Source organism: Desmodus rotundus, chromosome 2 (genome assembly GCF_022682495.2).
Source record: "Desmodus rotundus isolate HL8 chromosome 2, HLdesRot8A.1, whole genome shotgun sequence".
NCBI lineage: Eukaryota > Metazoa > Chordata > Mammalia > Chiroptera > Phyllostomidae > Desmodus > Desmodus rotundus.
This window is the reverse complement of record NC_071388.1, coordinates 81,092,882-81,118,595: the sequence shown is the minus strand read 5'-3', so window position 1 is coordinate 81,118,595 and position 25,714 is coordinate 81,092,882. Positions and strand designations below refer to the sequence as shown.

The window sequence follows — 25,714 nt, the reverse complement described above, 5'->3', positions numbered from 1 at the left end:
ATATTTGTCTTTACTGTCACAGAGGTAATGTAAGAATTAATGAGGACCTGATGTAAAACATTTCCATCTACTCAGGTATACTTTTTCATAAAGAAGTAATTCTATGCCCACCCTTGGTGAGAAAGTATACATCTAAACCCACACTCGAACCTCCTGGGAGATTTCTGCCACGAGGTGTCACTGACTAAAGATAAATTGTTACATTATATTTATGCTACTTTTCATCACTTAACCCATCCATCCTCTCCATCAGCATCTTAGTCTGCCCTGGGCCTTCAAGGCAAAAGGAAACGATTCACAGACATTACCAAACTATACAAACATCCTGGATTTTCTTTCCCCAAAACACTGCCCCCAATATTTTGCCCCAAAACAAAGATGGTTATCCAAAGATCAGAAAGTGACTCCAAAGGAAAAACTCTGTATATGGGGACAAGGGGAGGGAGGAGCAGAAGCTTAGCATTTAAGATCCTTTTTCATACTAAGTATCAAATAATAAAAATATACCTCTGTGTTTGAAGAGTCAAGTCATTCAAATATGTAAAGGCAAATCAATTGCTTCCAGCTGTAATCAGCGGTCATGCCCCGAGTACGTGAGAGCATGAGAAAAGAAGACCGGTCAGTTTCCTTTTGAGGTTACATGATAAGCAGCGGCAGTTAAGCAGCCTTTTTCTCTAAGAACTCGGCGTCTGACCTCCTGGCAAGAGAAGGCCAGCCCCTCTCATAGCCCCCTTTATAGAGCTCGCTTTCAGTTCACCCCTCTAGAGAGGCGGGAGTGGGGTGGAGGGGTGCTGGAGTGTGGGGGGCGGGGGCGGGGGCGGGGGCGGGGGGGAAGCTAAAGAACTGTTCTCTAAAACACAGAGTACGGTCAAACTCTCCCTTAAAAGAGCTGCGTGGGCACAGAGGAGGGGCAGAGGAGGCAGGGAGGGGGCAGCCAGGACTGGGTTCGTGAATTTTTTTTCTGCATACTGGAAATTCCCAGGCCGAAAAGGTACTAGCTCGAGTCCCGGACATTCCCCTCGAGGGAGGGCTCCAAGACCTGGACTGGAACCACGCAGGGGAATCAGAAACAAATCAACAAAACGTTTTTCTTAGGGATGCCTCTGTAAAATGTCTCAATAAATCCATGGCCAGGCATTAGCGTTGCCTCATTAGATTCACCTCTTATTTCAATTTTTTCTCTGTGGCCTCTGCATGTGTGTGAGGAGGGGGAGACTATCTGCAACACAGCTTTTGCAATCAGTAAGGATTGCTATCCTGTGCCTTTGTTGACAAATTACAGGTCGTGGAATCTGCGACAAATAAAGCAGTGGTCCTATAACCTGAAGGTCACGCTGCTTCCAGGTTGCGTGGGGCAGGCAGAGTGGGTGAATTTAAAGAGAATGAACCACTGCACAATACCGAAAGGATTTTTCCTGACATTTGGTTTCACTGTGCCTTTTCTCCTTCTGGGACATTCTACGGCAATCTCTGCACTGCTTCCCCACACTCTCCCCGACCCCGCCCCGGCAGTGCTCCAATCCAGCCTTGTAATTAGACAGGAAATGCCTGGCCCTCCAGTAGGAATGGGCATCTAGAGCTAAATACCAGAAGGTCCTTCTTATAAGAAGCCTAACTTCCTCTCATTTAATGCAGAATATTAAAAAGCAAAAAATAATACACTTAAGTTCACACTTTCAAAAAGTTAAAATGTAAGTGCACTTTGAAGGAAAGGTTAGTATGAAGTTGGTGAGGTGCATTCTGTGCCCTTCTACTTTCTGTATCCTACAAAGTCCTGCCCTTGGACCCTTGGGCTGTGGTCTCACTTTCAAAGAGGAAAAGAGCACCTTGGCAATCTTATTTATTGCACACGGAGGAGTCTGGCATCCTAAGGGCACCGATAACGTACTGTGGTCACAAACACTTGGGAAGACAGTCCTTAACGCACGAGAATAAGTGGAATTTCTGGCGTAAGTGACCAGGTAATGTTGAGAAGCCGAATTTCCTAGACCCACAAAGACAACGTTGAGCAGTTGGTTTTTTTGCGGGGAGGAGGGGGGTGTTTTGTTGTTTCCCTCAGATGTTCACTTTCCGGTACCTCTCTCAGTGATTGCTATTTCCTTCGGTAAGACCAGAAACAGGCTCACCTCTGGCATGTGACACGTGGAGATGTAAAGGCTCACGACATAGAGTCTGGTCAACGACCCAAATAACATCAATCTGAAACTTAGCACCTGAAGCCAGGAACTGTCAGTCAACGGTTTTTAATAAAATGACGGCTGTTCAGAATGGTAAATGGATCGTATAAGAACACCAAAGGTCTTTTTTTGTATTTGCTAAAGAAAGGTTGCTGGTAATAGGATGACGTCTTTTAAAATCTAATTTGCATAGAAGGGCCGTAGGAATTTTCCCTCTCACGAGTTGCATCAAATCAGTCATTTGAGTTCTAGAATCTGAGCAGATCCACTAGATGAAATGCATGCTGTCAGGTTCCAAAATAAAATCCATATTTTAACCCAACTAAATTATATATAAACACTGTTTTAACATTTTATGATAGACCTAAATGTCCAACTATAAGGCCAACATATATAAATAGTAACATCATTGGCTGAACTCTTGGGGCAACTTTTATAATTATGTTATGGAGACTACTCAATGCAGAAAAATTCTGAATGTTAGGAAAACACAGATACAAATTACATATTCTGTGATAACGGCTATGTGGTTTAAAAAAATCTGTAAGAAAATATATCAAAATGGTAATGGTCATTGAGTTCAGACCATAGAAGTATGGATTCTAGATTTTACAGTTTTTAAAAATTATGATGAAAACCATCACGGGGATGCAAAGTACAGCACAGGGAATGTAGTCAGTACTGCTGTGATAACTACATAAGGAGTCAGGTGGGTACTAGACTTATAGGGACAATCACTCATAAGTTACAGGAATGTCTAATCACTAGGTTGTTACCCTAAAACTAATATAATATTTTATGTCAACTGTAATTGAAAGATTAAAAAATTTAATTGTTTCCATTTATGATGGAAAATATGTATTTAAAACAAACTATATTATTTGGCTGGCATGCTAATATTCACAACCATATGGTACTGGACTAAAATAAGCTTTTCAGAAGAAATTAAAATATATTTTAATTATTCTGAGAAAGACTTAGATAATATTTCAAATTCTACACTTACGCTTTTTTTTTTTTAAGTGTCCAAACCAGAGAGTAAAAAGCACAAATTAGAAGGGGGAGAGATGACTGAGAATACTTCCAGAAACTGTGTCATCAAATCTTTAGGACCTTATGGCACTAAATCAAAAAAAAAAAAAAACAGAAACTGGACAAGATCACAAGTAATCATTTGCACAAACAAGCAGCACTCCAAAGCCCTAGAGAAGCAGTGTCCGCTCTCTCCTTGAAATTCTCCAGGGAAGATGATAACTCGGCCTCCTCCAGCAATCCTTGAGGAAATGCTCAAAACTTCTTCCAAAACAAGGAAACTTCTCTTTACAAAAGTCCAACAAGTTGTGGTGAAAAGTGCTAAGGGCTCTCACATACCTCACTTAGTTCAAAACCCAACTCAAGTTCCTCATCTATGAAATGAAGTTAAGCACCACCTACACTATTAGATCATGATCAGAATTAATTGTTATAGGTAAAGCCCCTGAAATAGTAGACAAGGCATGCTTTAAGCATCCGTCTTCATCTCTAAAGCCTCCCCCGTTTCTCACGCATCCATTTAGGGTAAATAAAACTAGACTATAATCTACTGTGGCCAAAAAAGAAAAGAGCACTTACAAATGGCCCCAAATTAACTTAAACTCATTTAAATTTACTCAACTACAATTTATTTGAAGATAGCCAGTAGGAATAGCAGCTTTTGAATCCCAACCAGGAGAGAATTGTATGTACCTTGTGCCCAAATCAAGAAATACTCGTCATAGAGTTCAATATCTAACTTTAATTTCCAATGAGATTTTAATTTCTAATTTTGGTATGCTGTTGAAAATGACATAGTAGGCAGTTAGACAGGCATGAGCACAGTAGGGATGACAGCCCAGGTATGGAAGGTCACCAGGACAAAACTGGGAGGACAAGTAATGTAGGGTGAAACTTTGCCCCCAGAGTGAAAGTCTCCTCCCCTGGCATGTGTCTGGTCACGTGGTTTAGACCCTCTGACCTTTCATATCACCATTAGGACCCTCCCCTGACCTTCCCTCCCCGGGCATGCCTCTACTCATGTGGTAGACCCCCTTAGAGGAGGAACACCAAGGCCAGAGAAGAGTCTATTCAGCTCCTACACAAGCCGTCGCACAACCACTCCCTTAAGCCCTCAAGACAATGAGGTTCTGATCAGCATCAAGTGATCTTAGGAACAAAGCCTCAGGTCTCTTGACCACAGAGACAGAGTTTTGGTCAAACGAAAGGTAACGTCTTGGCCTCAGTTATGTTTCTGCTCCAGGCACAGTAAAGCAGCAAGGCCAGGTGATGCCCTCGCTGACCTCAGGACCAACTGCAATGACTAAAGACCCCCTGCCCTGGCCGATCAATCAGTAAAGACCTCGATCCTGAAAAGACATACCGGAAAAGCTGATGAATATTCTATGTAGATCCTCCTTTGAGACCTCCAGATAAAAACCCTCAAGAAAAGCACCGAACAAGGCTAGCTCGCTCGTGCTCGCTCTCTCGCGCTCTCTCTCTCTCTCTCTCTCTCTCTCTCTCTCTCTCTCTCTCTCTCAGAAGCACACCCATGCCTTTCCCTCTCCCCTTCCCCCAGGTGCATTTTCTTTGCCTTTCTTTCTCCTAAGCTCAAGGGCCCTTCTTCTGCTTCTGTAACTTGTTTCCTGAGTCTATGGGGCCCAGCTGGCTTACTTCTTCCTTGACTCATTTCTTCTGCTTCTGGGACTTTCTAAATAAACTTTCACCTATATTTGAGTTCCTTGGCTCTGAATTCTTTTCTTAGCCAAACTCAAGGACCGAGGTCTAACATCTGGTGCTATTTCACCATTAACAAAAATAACAACCAAAAAAGAAACAACTGAAATAGATGGAAATGATTTTTACAAATTTACCGTAACAGTAACACTCTTTACATAAAAGTCGATTTTTAAAACCCTCAAGCTTCAAAGCACAAAAATAAATTTCCATGTATAGATTTTACTCTTCCAGTTCCAAAAGTGGTTATTTTAGAATAAGTATTCACAATACAAAATTCAGCTGAACTAAATAAATAAGTAAAATAACCCAATGCAAATGTCAATTGAATACTGAGATTTCGTACACAGTACTTTCCTGTCTCCCTTTTGCTCCTTTTCTAGAGAAAAGCAGGACATCGTAAATATTCTCACTAAAAATTCTGGGCAAGGACACTGGTCTTTTCAAGTAATGCAGAAAAAGTGGATTATCACGGGAACAGACTGGCAGTCTTCAGTGTGGTACAGGAATCACTGATTAGAAGCCGCGTTAGTTCGCCCGGCTGAAGAGCGTCTGACGGTGCTGTTCATGCCGATGTGCTCAATTTTCTTTGTCAGATAAGCTACAGACACTCCAATGCCAGCCAGATTGGTCCCTTCCATTTAGGTCAGAGCATTTTTCACACTTTTTAGCACAGTAATCTCCCCTCCCAGGAGAAGTTAGTTCAAACACACTTATTTGCATCTTTGGTTGCAAGGACAATACGGTGTGTGAATGGTGTTAATGGCTAAGTCCAGACTGGAAAATATCCCATAGGTAGACATAATGTAACCTGCATTTTCTAAGCTCCTTACAAGTCATTATATAAAATCCAGCCCTTTCTGAAAGTTCATATATCCATGGTGGCCATCTCTCCACAGGGCCATCCATAAACCTTCTGTAATGCAGGTGATGGCAAAGGTCACTGAAAGTGATTCCACCAGTCCCCTTTCAGGGCAGGCTAGGTCTCCAAGGGGCACACAAAGGATAAGAACATGTCTAGTTGGTTCTTTACAATAACTTCATCCGGATGGAGCTTGTGGGGTAGATAATGAGCCAGGGTCATCTCCCAGGCATCGACGAGATATACTCCAACCCCTGAGAACATCTTCCGAAGGACGGTGTCCAGCTGAAAGTTGTACCAGTCACTGTTGAAAAGGCTCACCTCAGGCCCCAGCTCCTGGGCGTTGGCTGTCCGGATAACTACTACAGTCTTAGGGCTTCGATCCAAGAGCTGGACCACTGCTCGACGGATGTTCCTGAGCCGCCGGATATACACTTCCAAGGGGAAGGTGCTGAAATGCGACCACACAGCAATGGCAACCACGGTGTTCTTCCCTCCCACGATACCATTCAGCTCATTCGCCACGTAATGGAGCTCACTGCTAAAGACGGTTGTGAAGCGGATGGGCGGACCGTGGCAGCGGTACTTGAGCAGGATGTTGTGCTTCTGGTCCACCGCAAGGAAGGGACCCACATTCTTGGGACTACCCAAGTTAAACTCCATTAAATCTGAAATAAGGAAAACTCAAATTCATAAAAATGTTCAAATCAAGTACATATATTTTGATTATTCTTTTCTTGGCGGCTTCAGAAAGTTTTTAAAATAAAAATACAACAACAAAAAGACACAATACAAATATAAAGGGAACACCTAGGTTCACTGCACTTTGGCCCGCTTTGCCTCAATTGGCCTTGATTCTAACATAGTTATTATTTAAATCACTCCATAAACATAACATTACACGTAATAACATCAGTGATAGATTCTATACCTATGTCTATGCCTAAGAAGCAAAATAATCTGTTTATCTCTGTTAGGGCAAGAAATCTTCCTGTTTGTACTGATTGTTGAATATCTAAAAATCAACTTAACATGTACACATTATTATTGGAAGAAATAAATATTTCTTCCAGGGCAAGGGCTATAATTTCTGCTTTTTAAAGAACACATATGGTAATCAAATACCTCTTCTTGCTATTGTATAACTAAATACCCCTTTTTGCTATAAGCCAAAGAAAGGAGCAATTCTGTTCTTTTGACTTGCAATTTCACCCTATGGATGGAAAATCATGTTAATATCTTAGAGAACTTCTAGCTCTGTCATAAGAATAACAAAGACAGACGCACAACTTAGAATTCCCTTCTCTCCCTCCCCTTTATGTAGGTTGTGTTTCAAAGTCCTGCTCCTTTGAGATCTCCTGAAGATCCCAGAAATCACTGGTTCCTTGTTACTCCTAACAAACTATACAACTCATCACTTAATATGCCCCACAAGGAAAGAACCCTGTCTCACATTCCAAAATATTCCAATGGATGCCTTTCAGAAAACAGACTAAGTAATCTTTGGCAACTCAATACAACGAAATTTCCCAAGCACCCACTCAGTGCCAGCCACTACAGTGCTAAAAGCCAGCAAAGCTCAGATGAAGAATCCACACTCCTTGCCCTCAAGGTGTTTCCAGTCGACTCTGAAGAAGTAATACCAAACTATAATTGCACTACATTCCTCTGAGGGTTAAAGTGAAGGTTTCACTCCCCTTCCGTCCCAGGCTCCTCTTCTGGACTGTCCTACTTAAACTACTACTACTTAGCATTTAACCCCATTTAAACTGACTAAAAGCTCAATCTACCATTCTTTCTTTTGATCAAGATCAAACACTGACACAAAGCTTTATCAGTAAAGGGTACGGTGGAAAATGATCGAGACAATGTGATCGCTGCTATCAAAGGAAATACCAAACTACGTCATTAGAATTAAGAACCAAGCAACTCCTGGAAGGCCCGGCTGACTGGCCGACATCAAGCCGTGGCTAGCATCATGCCGTACAAATGATTTCCTTTCTCTTGATTTTTAATTTGTGCTTTATGGACTAGAACTCAGCTATGTCTGTTTCAATAAAAAAAAAAAAGCACAACAGAAATAGGAATTAACTTTTCACTTTTTAGAGTCCTATCTACTTCCTCCTTTCCTTCCAAAAATTAAATGTGAAGCCCCTTTGAGAAGCAAATGTCCTGTCCTGGGTCACACAGCTAATCAGTGGTAGAAACTTCAACAAGGACCCAGTACTTCCATCAATATGGTACAACCCCACTACTGATGAAAACCATCACACATCTTTCCAGGGTTAGGACACCTCTTTAGTCCAACAGAGAAATACCTGCTTTTTCACTTGATGCCCTTCTTCAGGCACCCGAGTGAGTCTGCTTATTTCAGAGCTGATTTCGCGTGTGTTGGAAAGAGTTATGCAACAAAAAGCAAAGTACCAACCTGGAACAAACGCAGTTAGGTATTCAAACCATTGCCTGATTGTTGAGTCCCCAAATAAATACACCACTTTTTTTTGTAAGCATTCTGTGACGTTGTCAGGGTCATTAAACCGGCGCATCTGGAAGTTTCTAGGCCTCCACTGATCTTTGTAGTAGTACCCGGAAGGAAAGGTTCCTGAGCCTTGAGATAGTTCTAGGTTGTTAGTTTCTGAAAAGAAAAAGAAAAACATGAGATATTTTGAAATTCTCCTCCAACAAGCCACACATGAAAAATGTCCCAAGAAATACAATTATGACCCAATATTTGTTAGCCTGACAGCATTTGGCTTACATTTCCTGCTGTCACGTCTCAAAGAAATCCCAGACTTTCCTCTTATTTCAAAAAGTTCTCCTTTGCACGAAAATGGGAAGATCTGAAATGGGTGTGAGGGTGTTGGTAAACAGAAGGGGACAAGGGGACTTTTCCTCTTTTTTTTTTTTTTTGAGCATTCCCTCTGATTAACCATGTGTTTACCAAAGCCAAAAATGAAGGCAAACAAAAAGCGAGGAAATGTGTAGATATAAGCACTGTCCAGCATTGTCTCAGAATAGAAGAGTTTCTCATCAAAATGCCTGTGAGGCAATTTAACAACTTAAATTCATATTTTACATATGCATAGTAATAATCCACTGTTTCTAGGCCCGTTAAAAGGAAAGTTTTAACCCATGGTTCCTACAGTCAAATATTAACTCAGGAAACTAGCAGAGAACCAAACCAATGACATGCAGTCTAAATAATTATTCCCCACACACAAAAGGTTCAGAAAACTGATACGCTTAATGAGCAATAGTAACAGCACATCGGCAGCATGTACTCATGGTTGTAGCCTAACTACACATGACAGCACAGTACCAGGACCCCTTTCAGAGGAAAAGTCAACATCCTTCTGCCCTAACACCTCCTTGGAAAATGCCACTGTGGAAACAACATGCTTTACCGGCACCAAAACAGAGAGGAACTATCAGTATTTCTTGCAAGTTCACTTTGCACCAGATGCTGTTGTAAGCAATTAAATGTATTGTTTAATAAGATGCTCACAGTAACCCTTTAAGGCAGGTCCCATTATTATCCCCCTACCTTTCAGAACAGTTACACAACATGACCTGGGCCCCAGGGCTGGTAAGCAGCCAAGCCAGGAATTGCAGATCCAAGCAGGTGACCCCCAAAGTCCCTGCTGTTAACCATCGTGCTACCTCGCCTCTCAAAAACAGATGTTTGTAGATGCCAGCCTTTAGATTTTGGCTTTTTCCTGAAGGAGTACACTTACTCATTTCTAACACTGATTCAAATCCAGCACCTTCAGAAAACCAGCAAACATCTTATATCACTTCCTTACACACCCCAAGATTCAAACCTCGATCATAATCCAGTAATTCTATAGTCTCACCTGTTAAACCACAATTCAAAATCCAAATGTTTATATGAGTCCTAAGTTTTAGTCCTCTATTTGTGACTATTTTCACCTAATTTGATTTACTGATATTATCCCTATTACTCAAAATTGTTTTGGTTTTAGGCCCTTCAAGAAATATGCCCTATTTAGTGGATAATACGTATTTAATCTTTTTTCGAAGGCCGTTGCTAATTTTTTGCGGGTTCAAGGACTAAATGGAAAAATAAACATCACTTCTGAAAGTTTTATTTGGCAAATATAATGATCAAAAAAGGGGGGTAGGCTATATTCTTTTGTTGTTGTTACAAGAATTAGGGGGGCAAAACTGCCAACGTGCTGGAGAGGTTTGTGAGGTTTGTGAATCACGGGCTGTGGCGGTGACGTATCAGAGTTGAGTTCTCATTCAGAATGATCCCTATCAACACAGACACTGTAGGAGGGGTTGCCACGGGACAGTGACCGGGCACACCCTGGATGGGGATGCAGCCAGGTATCTGTAATTCCCTAACCCATTTGTTGCCCCAAGATTCTTTCAAACTTTGAATGAAAGATAAAGTACAGCAACTGCCAGACCTTGTTAGGCATTTAGACATTTATTGAATAAATGAAGAGATGGATGAAGGAATGAGAAGAAAGAAGGGATAAAGATGAATTAGGCTGCTGGCTAAAGAAAAAACGCCCCTTCATTCTCTTCCTTCAAATATTTATTTGGTTTATTCAAAAACTACTTCTGAACATGTACTAAGTGTGGCTTTACCATGTTACCACACTTTGCCCAAAGCTCACTCAGTTCTATTGGAAGATCAAGCTGCACAGGCCAGAGAGCTCCAAAATATTTACTAGGATGGGAATTAAAAGTGATTTTGAAGTTACAGTTTTTACCACAGTTAATTCAGTAGACTCGGCTATTCTCTGTCAAATACATGTTATAAAGAAAAGTGTGTATCACACAGGAAACAATTACCGTTTCTATTCAAATGGTAATTATATTTACTACCACACTTAAGACAAGCAAAGCAAATCAATTACTGAACCTGACCTTTAAACTTGCAGCTCTAGGTAACAGAACATATTGAAATGCATGTACCTACATTGCCCTCTTCTGGTCAGCTGGGACAAAAACATTTCCTGACAGGATTTTAAACAGCCAAGTGTCAGCATTTCTTAGAACTCAGAATACATTTTCACATAACATAACTGAGGTATGAAAGCCTCTTAAACCAGTAATATGACCCCTAGTTACTATACATGTGGAATAAAAGTAATTTTAAAAATGAATAATGCCTTACTATGCAATTTTATGGTTATCTTGAATATAGACGGTGAAGTTTACACAGAGATGGCTGTAAAGGCAGATACAACATCTTCAAGCAAAACACAGGGGATAGTTTTAATTATTCACAGGCAAGGTCCCTGCTTTTCTAAAATATCTTGGCTTCTTTTTACAGCCCATGGCTTAAATGTTCCTCCAAACGCTGTCATTCATTCATTAGCCATAAGGAGGGCCGTTTAAACCACAAATGGGACAAAATTAGAGAAAAGCAGAGATAAATTTTCCTGAGTTATCTAGAAAGAGCTGGAGAGAGATACAAGACAATTAAGGATGGGTATATGTGTGCACAGTCCCTTAATGTTATGGCCCAGAATTACTCACAAAAGAACAGTAAAGGCCAGGCAGCAGGGGAGTGCACGGTTATGACAGGAAAGAAAGACAAGACAGAGAAGGAGCAGAGCCAAATAATCCCGTGACCAGGGAACACCGTGAGCACAGGGATACCTGGAGGCCACCCCAGGGACACAGGAGTGAGGACAGGGAGTCCAGCCGTTGAGGCACACTCAGTCAAGTGCTGGGGATATGAGGGTCCTGGCTACACAATTATAAGAGCTTGAATTTGAAGTTACCCTTGAAACCCCCTACAAAACACTGGGAATTTGGTTTTTTCTTTATATTTTTGTGCCCTAGAAGCTAGGCATTTTAGAGAGGAAAGCTAAACATGCTGTATACGTAGAAACACCTGCAGATTCAGAGAAGGCTGAGAGGGACCTCAGAGAACAGCTCGCCGAAAGGTGAAGACAGCGCATCCCAGTGACTTGCCAACGCTCCTCAGACCGTTGTGGAGACGGGCAGTGGGAGAGGGAGGTACTGTTTTCAAAGACGTACATTATATTCCTGATACAGTTGTGGAAGTGGGCTTCCTTCCCCAGATGGAATGTTAGTTGGAATTTTTATGTAGGATATGAGCCTTTTGATTTTCTAAGTCAACTGGACCTACATCTTGGTTTCACTGCCTATGAAGTAAGCTCCTAGTTATTGTAAAGGGCTGTGAAAATTCAGTGCTGTAAGAGTGTGAAAGCACATTTTTCAACAGTAAAGGGCTATACTGGAGTGCAGGAAATGTTCTAAACATTCTATATCTTAATCTGGGTGGTAACTTATTAGTTTTCTATTGCTATGTAACATAGCACCATAAATTTAGTGGCTTACAAACAAGGTGTATTTATTCCCCACAGCTCTGTAGGCCAAAAGTGCGAGGTGCGGCACAGCTGGGCTCTCTGTTCAGGTCTCACGAGTTGAAGTCAGGATGTCAGCAGGCCAGGTTCCTTTCTGAAGACTCTGAAGAAGAATCCACTTCCCCACTCATTCCAGTTGGCCAAATTCATTTCTTTGTGGTTATAAGGAATTTACTTCCCTTTACTCTCCTTGTGACAGAGTCTCTCGTTTCCTTGTCAGCCAGGGAATCCCCTTCATTCAGCTCCTAGAATCTGCCTCTGTTTCTTGCCATGTGGCTTCCTTCATCGGCAAAGCCATCAACTCAGAATCAATCTCCTTCACATGGAATCCTTCTCACATTTTTCAGTCTTTCTTCAGAAAGAAACGGGTCCCTGTTCAGGGCTTGTCTGATTAGATCAGATCTACCCAGGATAATCTCTTTCTTTTTTTAAGTTCAATTTGGCCATATAATTGAAGGGAAGGGATTAGTAAGGGCAAGGATCACTGGGCGTCACCTCAGAATCTAGCCTACCACACTTACAAAGGTATGTACAAGTGTAAAACTCCATGTACTATATGCTTATGATCTGTGTGCTCCATTATGTATAAGATATATTCCAACAGATAAAGAAAAACAGTGAAGAACTACAAAGATGTTCATATCAGATCTAGTCCTATCCTAAACTGTCAGTAAGCTCCCCGCAAAATATGAGCTCCGGTTTAGTTTTGAATGAAGTTAGAAACCATCAAAGTCCCTCAGCCGTGAGGTCATGATAGTCGGGGGACCTCAGGACAGTGCTTGTAGAATTCAGCAGCAACTGTGACACTGAGAAAGCCTGTCAGAAGCCGGCCCTCGTCCTGGGTAAGGAAGTCTCATCGAATTAAAAGTTGTGCTGCTTTGCTTTTGACCGGAATTACACCCATGTATGGGGGCAGCACTGGCAATCTCAAGCAATCCAGCAGCCGCTGAATATGTACTTTAGGATAATTTTACCTTATAGAAAAATCATTTAGCTAATACATAAATAACAGAATTTCATAAGGGAAAAAACCCTCTGAAATATAAGATTCATAACTGAAATAATAAAAGGAGAAAGACTTTGAACGCTTCCAAGGCCAGGACGACAAAAAAAAAAATTCAACATGGGCCTGAAACATCTTGTGGCGCCAGGAAGGAAGCACTCAACAAACAAACCAACGCGAAGCAGAAAATGAGGAGAGCATGTCGAAAGGGCATAGAAGCCAGACTGGAAAAAGTTCCCAGCTGCCAAACTATTTTGAACAACAAAAAAATGGTTGAATTGAATTATAGTCCAAAAGTTGAAACAGATAATCATGAGTCAGTACTGATAATAAATGGGAAAGAAGGGACAACTTTTTCTTACAGAAAAATTCCAATTAACAAATGTCTTAAGAATGATACATACAGCAAGTCATCATTAGAAAACCACAGAAATAACTGCTACAAGATTTACTGATGAATATTAAAATTAGTGGGTGAAAGTTTAAGCAGAAACAGAGTATGTAGTCTCTGTATTAGTTTCCTGTGGCTGCTGTAACAAATTACCACAAATTCAGTGGCTTTATTCTCTTACAGTTCTGGAGGCCGAAAACTTTAAATCAGTATCACTGGGCCAAATCCAAGGCTGCTGCAGAGCCACACTCTCTCTGGAGGCTGTAGGGAAGAATCTGTGTCCTTGCCTCTTCTAGAGCCTCTTCAGGAGTTGAAGTCAGGATGTCAGCAGGCCGTGTTCCTTTCTGAAGCCTCTGGAGAAGAGTCCACTTCCCCACTCATTAAGTAGACCTATTCTTTAGCTCCCGGCCCCTTCCCCATTTTTAGAGCCAGTAGCACGGCAGCTTCTAATCCCTCTCTGCTTCTACCTTCACAATATCTTCTGCCTTCTATACACAATCTCCCTCTACCTCCCTCTTAAAAGGACACTTGTCATTGCATTTAGGGCCCACTGAGGTAATCCAGACAATCCCTTCTCATCTTAAGGCCCTTATCTTAATCACATATGCAACATTCATTTTGCCATATAAGGTAACAGTTACAAATTTGACGGATTAGGATCTGGGGGAGACATTATTCAGCCTATACATTTTCAGAGTAGCTCTCAAGAATACTGAGTAAACACAAAGATACAAATAATAAGTCTTAAAAGTAAAGAAATAAGTAAAAATAAGTTTACAGTGAAGAACCCTGGCAGATACCACCTTAATCAAGTGATCGAGGCTAACATCATTAGCCATACATATCAATATCACGTACCCCTTTTAAAGGGCACCGAGGTTAACAATGCACATGGTTAGCAATGCACATTGACATCAGGTAGTCCCTGAAAAGGATACAACATCGTTTCTGTGCTTTTCCTTCCAAAAATGCGTAAGCGCATTCTAATCAGAGGAACACATTAGACAGACCCAAAGTTAGAGATATGCTAAAAAATATCTAATGAATGCTCTTCGGAAGGGTCCAGGTCATGGAAGATACTGAAAGACTGAGAACTCCCACCAAGGGAAGACTACGGAAACATGGCAAAGAAATGCAACGTGAGGTCCTGCACCGGATTCTGAACAGAAAAGGACACTAGTAGAAAAACTAATGAAATCCAAATAAATTCTATAGCTTAGTTAATAATATTGTACTGATGTTAAATTCTTAGTTTTGGTAAGTGTTCTGTGGTCACTTAAGATGTCAGTGTAAGTTAAGCTGGGTAAAGGCTATGTGGGAACTCTAGCATTTCTGTAACTCTTGAATCTAAAATTATCTGAAAACAACAAAAAAAAACTCTTAAAAGAGATGAAGGAATGAAGGGAGGGAGGGAGGGGCAGTATGAGTCCTTCATTTAGGATCTTTGAGGAACCCCTCATAGCAACAGGGTGAACTTCAGTGAACTTCTGCCAAGCTGGACTTCCATAACATACACGGGGGTGAGCAAAAGTAGGTTCACGGTTGTGAGTACGTGAAACAGTTTATTCTTGTATTATCATTTATTAATTATTATATTATGTATTTGTATCATTTACCTTCTTATTAATGTTATTGTTATTATTGTATATCCTTACTTCCGATTTTTCTTTTATGTAATGATGGCTGGTAATTTAACCTCCTTTTGCCCACCCTTGTACAACTACTGCCCTTTTCTTTCCAATTGTGTATGGTACCTGCTCCAAGATGGTTTTCTTACAGCCAGGCTATTCAGCTCCTACTGATTCATGGTTGCTTTCTCTCTCTAAAAATCTTTCTCTAAAAATCCATCAAAAGTCTCACTAATTACTGAATCTGCCTTCTTTCTAAACACAATCCTATGTCACAAACCCACAATCACTTCTTGGATGAAATTCAAGACCTGTCAGACACAAGTAAACCATCCAAAACTCCTCCCACCAACCATCCCACCGGACACCCAGAGACATGGCAAGGAGGGCAATCCAAACAACAGGTTCTGCAGGAGAGAAGGAGAGACGCAGTAGCGGGACAGGGCTTCCCACGGTATCAAAGAGGAGGAGGTGTGAGGAGTTCAGTACTACTGGGGATAACAGGTCTACTACCATCTCAGCTGCAGGGTTGCGGGCCAGGCAGGGAAAGATAAGTAATGCCATTAATTATGTTCCACATGTGTATCTTCTCCAATTAGTAATTCACTGGGTTTAAGTAAATCAAATACATCTCCTCATTAGGAAAAGACTGGGATTTCTTGTGGTACATGATTGCGGGCACCAGACATACAGACTGGTGGTGTTCTGCCAGCACCGGGGGCACTGACAGATTTTATTTCGTCCACACAGTATTTTAAAAGTTCCAAACTGGATGTCAGTGTTTGGAAATCTGCAGATATCATACTAAAAAATTTCTGGGTTTTCATGGAAAAAAATCTATCGATCTTGCCAAATTGGGTCTATATTTCTTCAAGGAAATGATGCAGCAGGAACTGAGAAGAGGCTGTTCCCCACCTTTAGACGGTCTTTGCTCTTTAGTTCCTCTCCACCACTCACACAAGACATGCATGTGACTAATACCCACCCTGCTGGATTCAAGCGTGTTATGTACCTAGTCCCTGTGGCATTAGTGTTTGCAATACCTGCTGTGTGATAATATACATGCTTTTAACATTAAAAGGACATTGCTTCCATCTGCACTTGATGTTAACCGAAAGGCCAAGAAGCGACTGCCTGCCACCGGCATGAGCCTCCATCATAATGTGCATCCTTTCTTTCTACTGAAAGTCACTATAGCTAATTATATCTATTTTGCGAAAACACAACACATATATTAACTCTTCTGAATTTCATTCCTTTAAGAAACATCCTATACCAATGGACCGGAGCCACCTGGAAGGTTTATTGAAACACAGACTGCTGTGCCCACCGCCCAGAGTTCCCGATCCGGCGGTCTGAGGTAGCACCCGAGAGTGTGCAGTGGTGGCAAGTCCCCTGGGAGTGCCGCTGCTGCCAGTCCAGAGACTCCACTTTGAGAACAACTTCCTCTCACTAACCAAGTGCTTTTGATTTAAAACATGTCCACTCATTTCTACCATTTTACACTCACTTCCCCAGTGTTACTCAGTTCCTGAACACAGCTACAGCAGTGATATCCAAAAGCACTTCCAGTGATGATACACACGTTCTTTATAAAATGTTGTCCGATATGGCAGCCACTCGCCACGTGTGACTATTCAGCATGTGTGACTAAAGAACTGAATTTTTAATTTTATTTCATTTTAATTAGTTTTAATTTAAATAGCCACATATGACTAATAGCGACTCTAAAGGACAGAATAGCTGTGAAGGCTCTTGAAGAGCCAAAGAGAGAGGGGAGTGGGGGAAGAAGACAGCTCTTACAGGAGCGCAAATAGCCAAACCCTTATGCACATTGGTCTAACTGACTTACTTTAATCTAACAGCTCTTCCGTGCTTGCAGTCGCGCTCACAAGTAACCGTGTCACATTACAGGGAAAACAGGGTTTTCTAACATCAGTGAAACTACAGAGCCTCCCCCCATTGGCAAGAAAAACAACAAACCATAGAGCTCATTCCTTTTTACCTTTTATTCTCCTGGGAATTACAGTCACCCAGTCAGGTCCACTGGAGTTGATTGGCATTTTGATATTGACACCACTTTAAGAGGAATAAAAAGAGTACAGGCTTAGATTCAGGGATGCTTATTTAATATGTATCTTCACAAATAAAAAATGGATATGATTTCATAGACCCTCGTAAGAGAAATATTCTCACAAGTATTAATCAACACAATAACTAGTAACTAGCTTTCTTAGAATAAGCAGGTCGTATAATCTGAATAGGAATTAAATAGGTTAATTTTTCACTGCTTAGCCTTCAACCCAAACTCCAAAATGACAAATTCTGGCTTGAACTGCTTACTCCCCCTGGACTGGGAAAATGGTCCATGCTGATGACTGTATCTATTTTGTCACTACCTAGTATTCACAGTGCAAGTCTATGCAATTGAAGTCACATGTCAGAGTCCTTAGGCCTTTCCCAGGACTAACGTGAGCCCTATCGCAGACACTCGGCCCTGATATGAGCTCAGGCAGCACTGTGTTCATCATTGCTATGGCCCTTTAGTGTCCGTTCCCTTTACTAAAATACATGCTCCTTGAAGACACAGATTGTGTCCCATTCGACTTTTGTTTCCTTTACTTACCAGCACAAGCCCTGGACTAGAGTTTGTGCTTGGAAAGTAGTCGATGGAGGGCCATGTGAAAAAAGTAGGGGAGACTGGAGACCCGGAGAAGAATAGTGAAACCTCCATGAACTACTCCAGAAACTGGGTCACAATAATGAGGTCTGTTACACTGAGACCACAAACAAATAAAAATAAATAAATAAAATGCTAACTTTCCAAACTTTTGATATGGGAACTTGCAGTCATGATTTTTTGCCTCATCAAGAAGTAGTCAAAAAAATATTTGTCCTTAAATAATTCTTGAACTTTACTGTGTGCTAGGCACTCTTAGATGCCAGGATATAATAGTAAACAAAACCCCACAACATCTCCTTCTTTATAGAACTGACATTATAATGGGGGAGAGAGACCAAAAACATTAAGGAAGGAAGTATATGGGGCTACATTAGAGACTAACAAAATGTCATAGTTAAATAAGTGGCATTTAAGAGTGCACATGACTTTTAAAAGAGCACATACAAACTTGCTTTCACTGGCTTGGGGCATTAAGGTAAGGAAACGAAGAAAATTTCACCTCTGCAATTTGCCTGAGAAAATGTTTGACGTCACTCCCTCACTCTAGTCGAGCAGAAGCAACAAAGCCGCAATTCCAAATTAAGGGACATTCTACAAAATGATGACATCAAAATTCTTAAGACTGTAAAAAACAAAATAACCTAGAGACCTCTTCTAAATTAAAGGAGATTAAAGAGATAACTAAATACATTGTGTGTGAATACAGAGTCAATTAGTTAAAATAAAAAAGGTAATTAAAAAGGACATTATTGGGACCGCTGGAGAAACTTGAACATGGACTTCATATTAATAATATTGCATCAATGATAAATGTCCAAAGTATGGTAACTGTGTTGTGGTTAAATGTTGGAGAAAGCCCATGTTCCTAGGAGATGCATACTCATGGGGCTCAGTGCCATGGTATCCGCAGCTTACTTTCAAATGGTCTGGGGGTGGGGGCTGGAAACTATACACATACACACACGAATGCACACATACAGAGAGAAAGCAAACGTGGCAAACCATTAACAACGATGACTCTAAGTTAAAGACGTGGGTGCTCACTGTTACTACTTGTGCAGAATTTCTAAAGATCTGAAGTCTTTTCAACACAAAGTTAGAAAGAAAAAAGTATAGAAGATGAAAGTGTAGGTAAACACTGCTTGCCTCCTTGCACAAGAAGAGCAAAAATTACAACTAGACTACAAAACAAATAGCACCCACAATTGTCAGAAAAATCAAGCTATATGGAAGTGTGACAACCAAGGAATTAAAGAAGCCACATTCATCCAGATGCGTAGGAATGGTGGAGATGCTGAGACACATGGAGATGCAGAGACAAGGAAGGGGCAGTCCCACACTCACATGTGGTGAATAAAAATACCTCTAGAGCAAGGGATCCCAGCACCACACCAGACCACCCACCCAGCCCAGGGTTCCAGTATCGGGAAGATAAATCCCCATAACTTCTGGATGTAAAAACCAGTGTGGGTTGGGGCAGAGGAAGAAACTGAAGGATTCTCGGGAGTCTCCTCTTAAAGGGCATGCAATGGAGTTAGGACTTATGCCGACTCACTCCCTCTGGACTTCAGCACCAGGGAAACAGCAGGAAGAGCTTGGCATATGGGAAGAAACTGAAGTGTCTGGTATCAGGGTAAGTGTCAAGAGACGGTTTTCTCCCAGATAAAACTCTAGAGTCCAGGCAGCAGCACTGCACCCGCTCTGAACTCTCCCCCATTGAGAGCCACAGAGTATGGAACAGGTTGCCCAGCCCTGGCGATTACCTAAGCCTCCACCCCATCCAACTTACTGGTGCACTTTTCTACAATAGACCACGCTATTAAGACAGGAAGTCAAAGCAGCTCTACCTAATTACACAAAAACAAACACAGGGCAGCTGCCAAAATGAGAAGACAAAGAAATATGGCCCAAATTAAAGAAGAGAACAAAACTCCACTGAAAGAATCAAATGAAATGCAGATAAGCAATCTATCAGCTGCAGAGTTCAAAACATTGGTTATTAGGATGCTCAGGGAACTCTTTGGGTACTTCAACAGCATAAAAAAAAAGCCCCAAGCAGAAATGAAAGTTACACTAAGTGAAATAAAGAAAACTTTACAGGGAACCAACAGTAGAGTGGATCAAGCTGAGAATCAGATGAATGATTTGGAAAATAAGGAAGAAAAAAACATTCAACCAGAACAGCAAGAAGAAAAAAGAATCCAAAAAAATGAGGATAGGCTAAGGGCTTTACGGAACTTCTTCAAACACACCAACTTCCACATCATACGGGTGTCTGAAGGAGAAGAGAAAGAGCAAGAAACCGCACATCTATTTGACAAAATAATGAAAGAAAACTTCCCTAACTTGGTGAAGGAAACAGACATGCAAGTACAGGAAGCACAAAGGGTCCCAAACAAGATGGACACAAAGAAGATCAAGACACCAAGATACTTCATAATTAAAGTGCAAAAGGTTAAATAAAGAGAGAGTCTTAAAAGCAGCAAGAGAAATGCAGATAGTTACCTACAAAGGAGTTCCCACAAGACTGTCAACTAATTTTTCAAAAGAAACTTTGCAGTCTGGAAGGGACTGGCAAGAAGTATTCAAAGTGATGAAAAGCAAGGACCTACAACCTAGATTACTCTATCCAGCAAAGCTATCATTTAGAATCAAAGGGCAGATAAACTGCTTCCCAGACAAGGTTACGCTAAAGGAGTTCATCATTACCAAGCTGTTATTATATGAAATTGTTAAAGGGACTCATTTAAGAAAAAGAAGATCAAACTATGAACATTAAAACATCAATAAATTCACAATTATGAACAATTGAATCTAAAAAACAAACTAAGCAAACAAGCAGAACAGGAACAGAATCATAGATATGGAAATCATTTGGAAAGTTATTAGCTGGGAGAGGGAAGGAAGAGAATGGGGGAAAAGATGCAGGGATTAAGAAGTACAAATTGGTAGGTACAAAATAGACAGGGGGATGTTAAGAACAGTATAGGAAATGCAGTAGCCAAAGAACCTAAATGAATGATGCATGGATATGAAATAAGAGGGGGACTGCTGGAGGGAATGGGGGTTACTGGTGGAGGGGGGCAATGGGGGAAAATTGGGTCAACTGTAATAGCATACTCAATAAAATATATTTTATAAAAAGAAAATTAAAAAGTGTAAATCATGCTATAATAAAGGGAAGCTTTTTATGTAATAAGCTCATTCTTTCAAAAGGTCTTCCCTTGTATTAACAGGATCTTTAATGCAAAGTACTGTTGTTCTTTCCAAAACCAAAACTTTTTTCCTTAAGAGTAAAAAACAAAGACTAAATCACCTTATTTACCCAGGGACCCAAAGACCAAGAGTAAGCTTCTTAATCCTTTCTGAATTAAGCAACACTGTGAACCACCACGGAAAAGAGGTTAAAATGGATATCAGCTTACCATATTCAGGCCATAAGGTGAAAACAGTATACCTAAAGATCCTTCAAATGATCAAATTCAATCTCTCTTTTTCTTTTCAGTTAGCCTGATGCAAAATTTCAGAATTTTAAGAGTAAACAAATGCAAAAAATAAAATCAGCACCAGAACTCTGTCAAATGTTTGTTCCAAAAACTTATTCCACCTCATACACTGTTTTGCCAGCAAAGTTCCAGGTAAGTAACTTCTTAATGTTTCTACTACAAAGTGTCATCAGCCAGCCTCATCCAGGATATGCAAGTAAGGGCAGGGACAGGCATTACTTTACCCTCCTAGGTTCACAGGTGTTTTTGGTTTTCGTAGTAGGACTGGTGTTAGACATATTTTTAAATTTTACACCAATTTCATTCTCTAACCTTTCTCCCACGTGGACTCTGAGTGCATTACAAGCTACGTTTCTTGCTCTTTGTTAGGCCACTAAGTGAACTGACAATACAACCCATAAGCAGTCTTTATACATAGACAAAAAATGCACAGAAATAAAACAATTTGCTCGTAGTCATCAATAAGTAGCATGTCTGAGATTGAACACAACATTAAAACTAAATCTAAAGTCCTTTTGTAATAATCCATACAAAAAACTAGGCCGTCTTCTCAAAGACAGTACAGTAAATACATTGAGCGGTGCTCCCCCTGCTGGCCTTCTAAAAGCATGGCATGAGTCCATCAACAGTTTAGGTGTAGGTAAACTGTTGGGAGCAAAGCTGACTCCAGAACTGGAAAATCAGAGGGTTTATTTTAGAAGTTCCTTTGGACCACATACCTTGTGGTAGGAAGTCTTCCCCTACCTACCAATGATTGGACGTAAAATATAAAATGTTCAGGGTGCGTATTAGTACTCAACAAAAATATCTCTCTACCACGGAATGTTTAAGAAGTATATATTCATTTAAAAATTTTTAAAGTTCTTTACATTCTTTCAAATAATTGTATGTTTGACCATGTAGCTTTTATAACTTTTTATGTGTTAGGAATATTATTTTAATGCAGAACTATATGCAATGTTGAAGAAAACAAAAATTTTAATTCATACTGATTTCCCTGCATTCCACTGTGCACATCAGTAAATATACTGATCACTATGCTAACAAAGTTTTATATTTACATTCAAGAATAGAAAACTGTTAACTTAAAATATATAGTTTGCTGTGGTATTCCTGGCTCCCCATGCTTACCATGAAATTAAGCCTGCAATGCTGCTATATTCTTCATCGTTTTCCCTCAGTAAATGTATATGTGACTTTTTAACAACTATGTCACTTAAAATTATTTGTTTATTAGACATGAAGCTAAAACACTAACTACAAGACCTCTTACCAGCCCTGTTTTTAGGTGATTTTTTATCTGTTCTGTGAATAAATGATCTTGCTTATATAGCTATAGATGTGCTACATAGTTCTGAAATAAAACACAGGTAATGAGGGTAAAAAAGTGAAAATTCGAGGGGAAAGATCTTTAATTTGAACTGAAATAAGCACGAAGCTTCACTTTTAAACAACTAATCAGAAAACATAAATCTGTATTTTCTTATTCACCACCTCTCCTGAATTGGTTCAAACTCAGAGAGATATAAGTAACACAAAATCAAAACAAGAAAGTCTCCTAACTATAAAAATGTCTCCGAAATGGGACAAAGGCAGTGAAAGGGAACACTTAAATTACCCGCAAGAACAAGGAGCACGCACCTCTGGAAGAAAGCACTCTCTGCAGTAGTGAGGAGGCCCTTCAGGTATCCGCCTTTGAAATGGTTAATTCTGCTGCTGCAAGGGAGCTTCTTTGGTTTGAAGCAGAACCAGGGCTCTCCAGTGTAGAGATCTGTAAAGTTACATAGGGGAAGACTCGTAGGAAGACACAAGTTGCACTCAGTAGTTTCAGAAATTCTTCCTGAACGAAAGAGACTCTTGAAATAGACCCTGTCAGGTTTCTCCTCCTGTAAGTGCTGAAGAACTCTGACCCCTTCACCAGGGTGGACCAGAGATATGGACACTTTAACTTTGCCTGGCCAGAGCAAAGTGAAAAAGACCTTGTAAAACCCATTCTGGTAGTCTACCACTCTGCCCACGGCCCCAGCCTGCAGCTCAGGGGAGTGAATTCTGGCCTGCAGGTAGTCTCCACCATACTTCTTGGGCTTTCTTTGAAAATCCTGTATGTGAACCAGCACTTCTAGCTGGCTTCCCACCTTGAAGAAGGCTGCAGAGTTCAAGATGACAAAGTAGCTGGAAGACGGGTCACTGCTCTTCAAAAAGGGAACAGGGCCCACATCAGGCACTTGCCACTGTAAGGCAGCCAGCAGGGAGTCCTCCTCCATGCGCTCCTGGCTAGACAGAGTCTGGTGCTCATAGCCACAGTAGGGACTCCGGCTACTTCCTATCACCTGGGATGAAGCGAACTGCCCACTACTGTCGATGAATGTGGCCGAGACAGTCTCGTGGTCCAAGTACTAAAGAGGAAAACACAAAAACAGAAACCACAGTTACTATAAATCTCCTCATATTCAACCACATAAATCTCTGCTTCAGTTTAAATTTAAACGTAACTACTGGGGATGACACTGTTTCAAAAACTAAGCTCGTTAGTTTTACAAGGCCATATTGTGAGAGAACAGTCATAGAGGGATCCCCACACTCTTATGAAATGTACCTCCAGGAGCTTGATCAGGTTCCCATAGTAAATACTGGAGGAAAATCTCCCTGTGCTTCCATTAGAAGTGAAAAGGTATCATTCCAAAATGTACCCGAGCATCCTGTTCTTCTTAACAAGGCCTGACCGCAACAGAAAGTATTTTACCAGAGGCTAATCCATTGAGGTTTTATCAGTGCCTAAACAAACTGGGATAAGGAACATACCCAACTCCAGCCTATTTCTAACCATTCTGTCCAACTTCAGGGGTAAGGGGAAGCCTAAGATGCATGTTTTAAGGTCACAGCCCAGGAACACAGGCTCACTAGGGGACTGAGGCTTTAATCACAGGACTATAAAAAATTTCATCTCCCCCACACCTTACCACCACACCACTAGACGCCTATTTATAGTAGTTCCTTTTACCCAGTACATCATGTATAGCTTTCAACAAAAAAAATTACAAAACATACCAAAAGGCAAAAAAAAAAACCCATAGTATGAAAACACAGAACAAATATCAGAAATAGACTCAGTTATAGAAAGGATGTTGGAATAATCAGATCAGGAATTTAAAACAACTATGATTAATATGCATTAATATTTAATGGAAAAATCAGACAACATGCAAAAACAGATGGGCAACATAAGAAGAGAGAGGGAAATTCCAAGAAAGAATCAAAAAGAAACGCTACACAGAGCAGAGAGAATTTTTAGAGCAGGGGAAATACTCTGTATGATACTTTAATGATTGACAGATACCATTATTGTTTGTCCAAACCCACAGAATATACAACCAAGAGTGAGCTCTACAGTAAACAACAGACTTCGGGTGATTACAATGCATCACTGTAGGTTCATCCTTGGAAAAAACCGACAATAATAATGGGAGAGGGTATGCATTTATTGTGGCAGGGAGCACATGAAAAATATCTGTAACCCTTCTGTAGTATAAACCCTGCCAATTACTTTTTCTTTTTTGTCATGAAAGTGCCTGACTTCAATTGCCCAGGCACCCATTTCAAAGAGGCATCTACTTCAGAGATGGCTATTTTTATTTTTTAAAAAAAGAAGAAGAAGAAGAAGAACAGCCTGGCTATGTGGCTCAGTGGATTGAGTGACGGCCTGAAAACCAAAGGCTCGCCAGTTCAATTCCTAGTCAGGGCACAAGCCTGGGCTGTGGGTCAGGCCCCCAGTAGGGGGCGCACGAGAGGTAACCACACTGATGTTTCTCTCCCTCTCTTTCTCCTTTACTTCCCCTCTCTCTAAAAGTAAATAAATAAAATCTTTAAAATAAATAAATGAAAATTAAAAAAAATTTAAAAAGGACACACACACATATTGCCAAGCCATACAACTAAATAAAGAGCTAGGCAGCTCCCTTCCTCACCAGGCACCTTTGTTTCAAGAGCCTTTGATTTAGATAACTATTTGGGCCACTACTTTTTCTCTTCTCATGTTTTAAATTCTCACTCATGTTTTAAATTCACCAGTAAAAAGTGAACCCATGAAATCCCAGGCCCCCACACTTGACCCCCCAAAAATAGAATCCCAGGTCCACAGTCCCCCTCTTTCTCTACCCACAACCTCACTGTGTGGCCCCAGGTGTGCAGTGTACACGCTGGGACCTTTGAGTGACAAGTCTTATTCTTTTTTTTTTAGAAGTTTCCAGATGGTTATTGCTCGGTGTGCCCTGTAATCACAAGAAGAACCACAAGGGCCAGTCCAGACACAACTCCGGTTATCAAAGACCGAGACTCACAGAAAACA

At 40.8% G+C, this 25,714-nt stretch overlaps 1 protein-coding gene across 3 annotated transcripts in view; it reads right to left on the bottom strand.

Moving 5' to 3' along the window:
* Positions 1 to 3,931: 3,931 nt before the first annotated feature.
* The window catches only part of NXPE3 (neurexophilin and PC-esterase domain family member 3), a 46,871-nt gene continuing 25,088 nt past the window's right edge, over positions 3,932 to 25,714 (bottom strand). For all 3 annotated transcript variants that reach the window (XM_024578080.4, XM_045185932.3, XM_045185933.3), the window contains 4 exons: positions 23,011 to 23,765; positions 17,186 to 17,259; positions 8,216 to 8,422; positions 3,932 to 6,455 (listed from right to left, as the gene is read on the bottom strand). In XM_024578080.4, the coding sequence (XP_024433848.1) occupies positions 5,905 to 6,455; positions 8,216 to 8,422; positions 17,186 to 17,259; positions 23,011 to 23,765 (1,587 nt within the window). In that variant the 3' untranslated portion in view covers positions 3,932 to 5,904. The remainder of the gene's footprint in view (positions 6,456 to 8,215; positions 8,423 to 17,185; positions 17,260 to 23,010; positions 23,766 to 25,714) is intronic.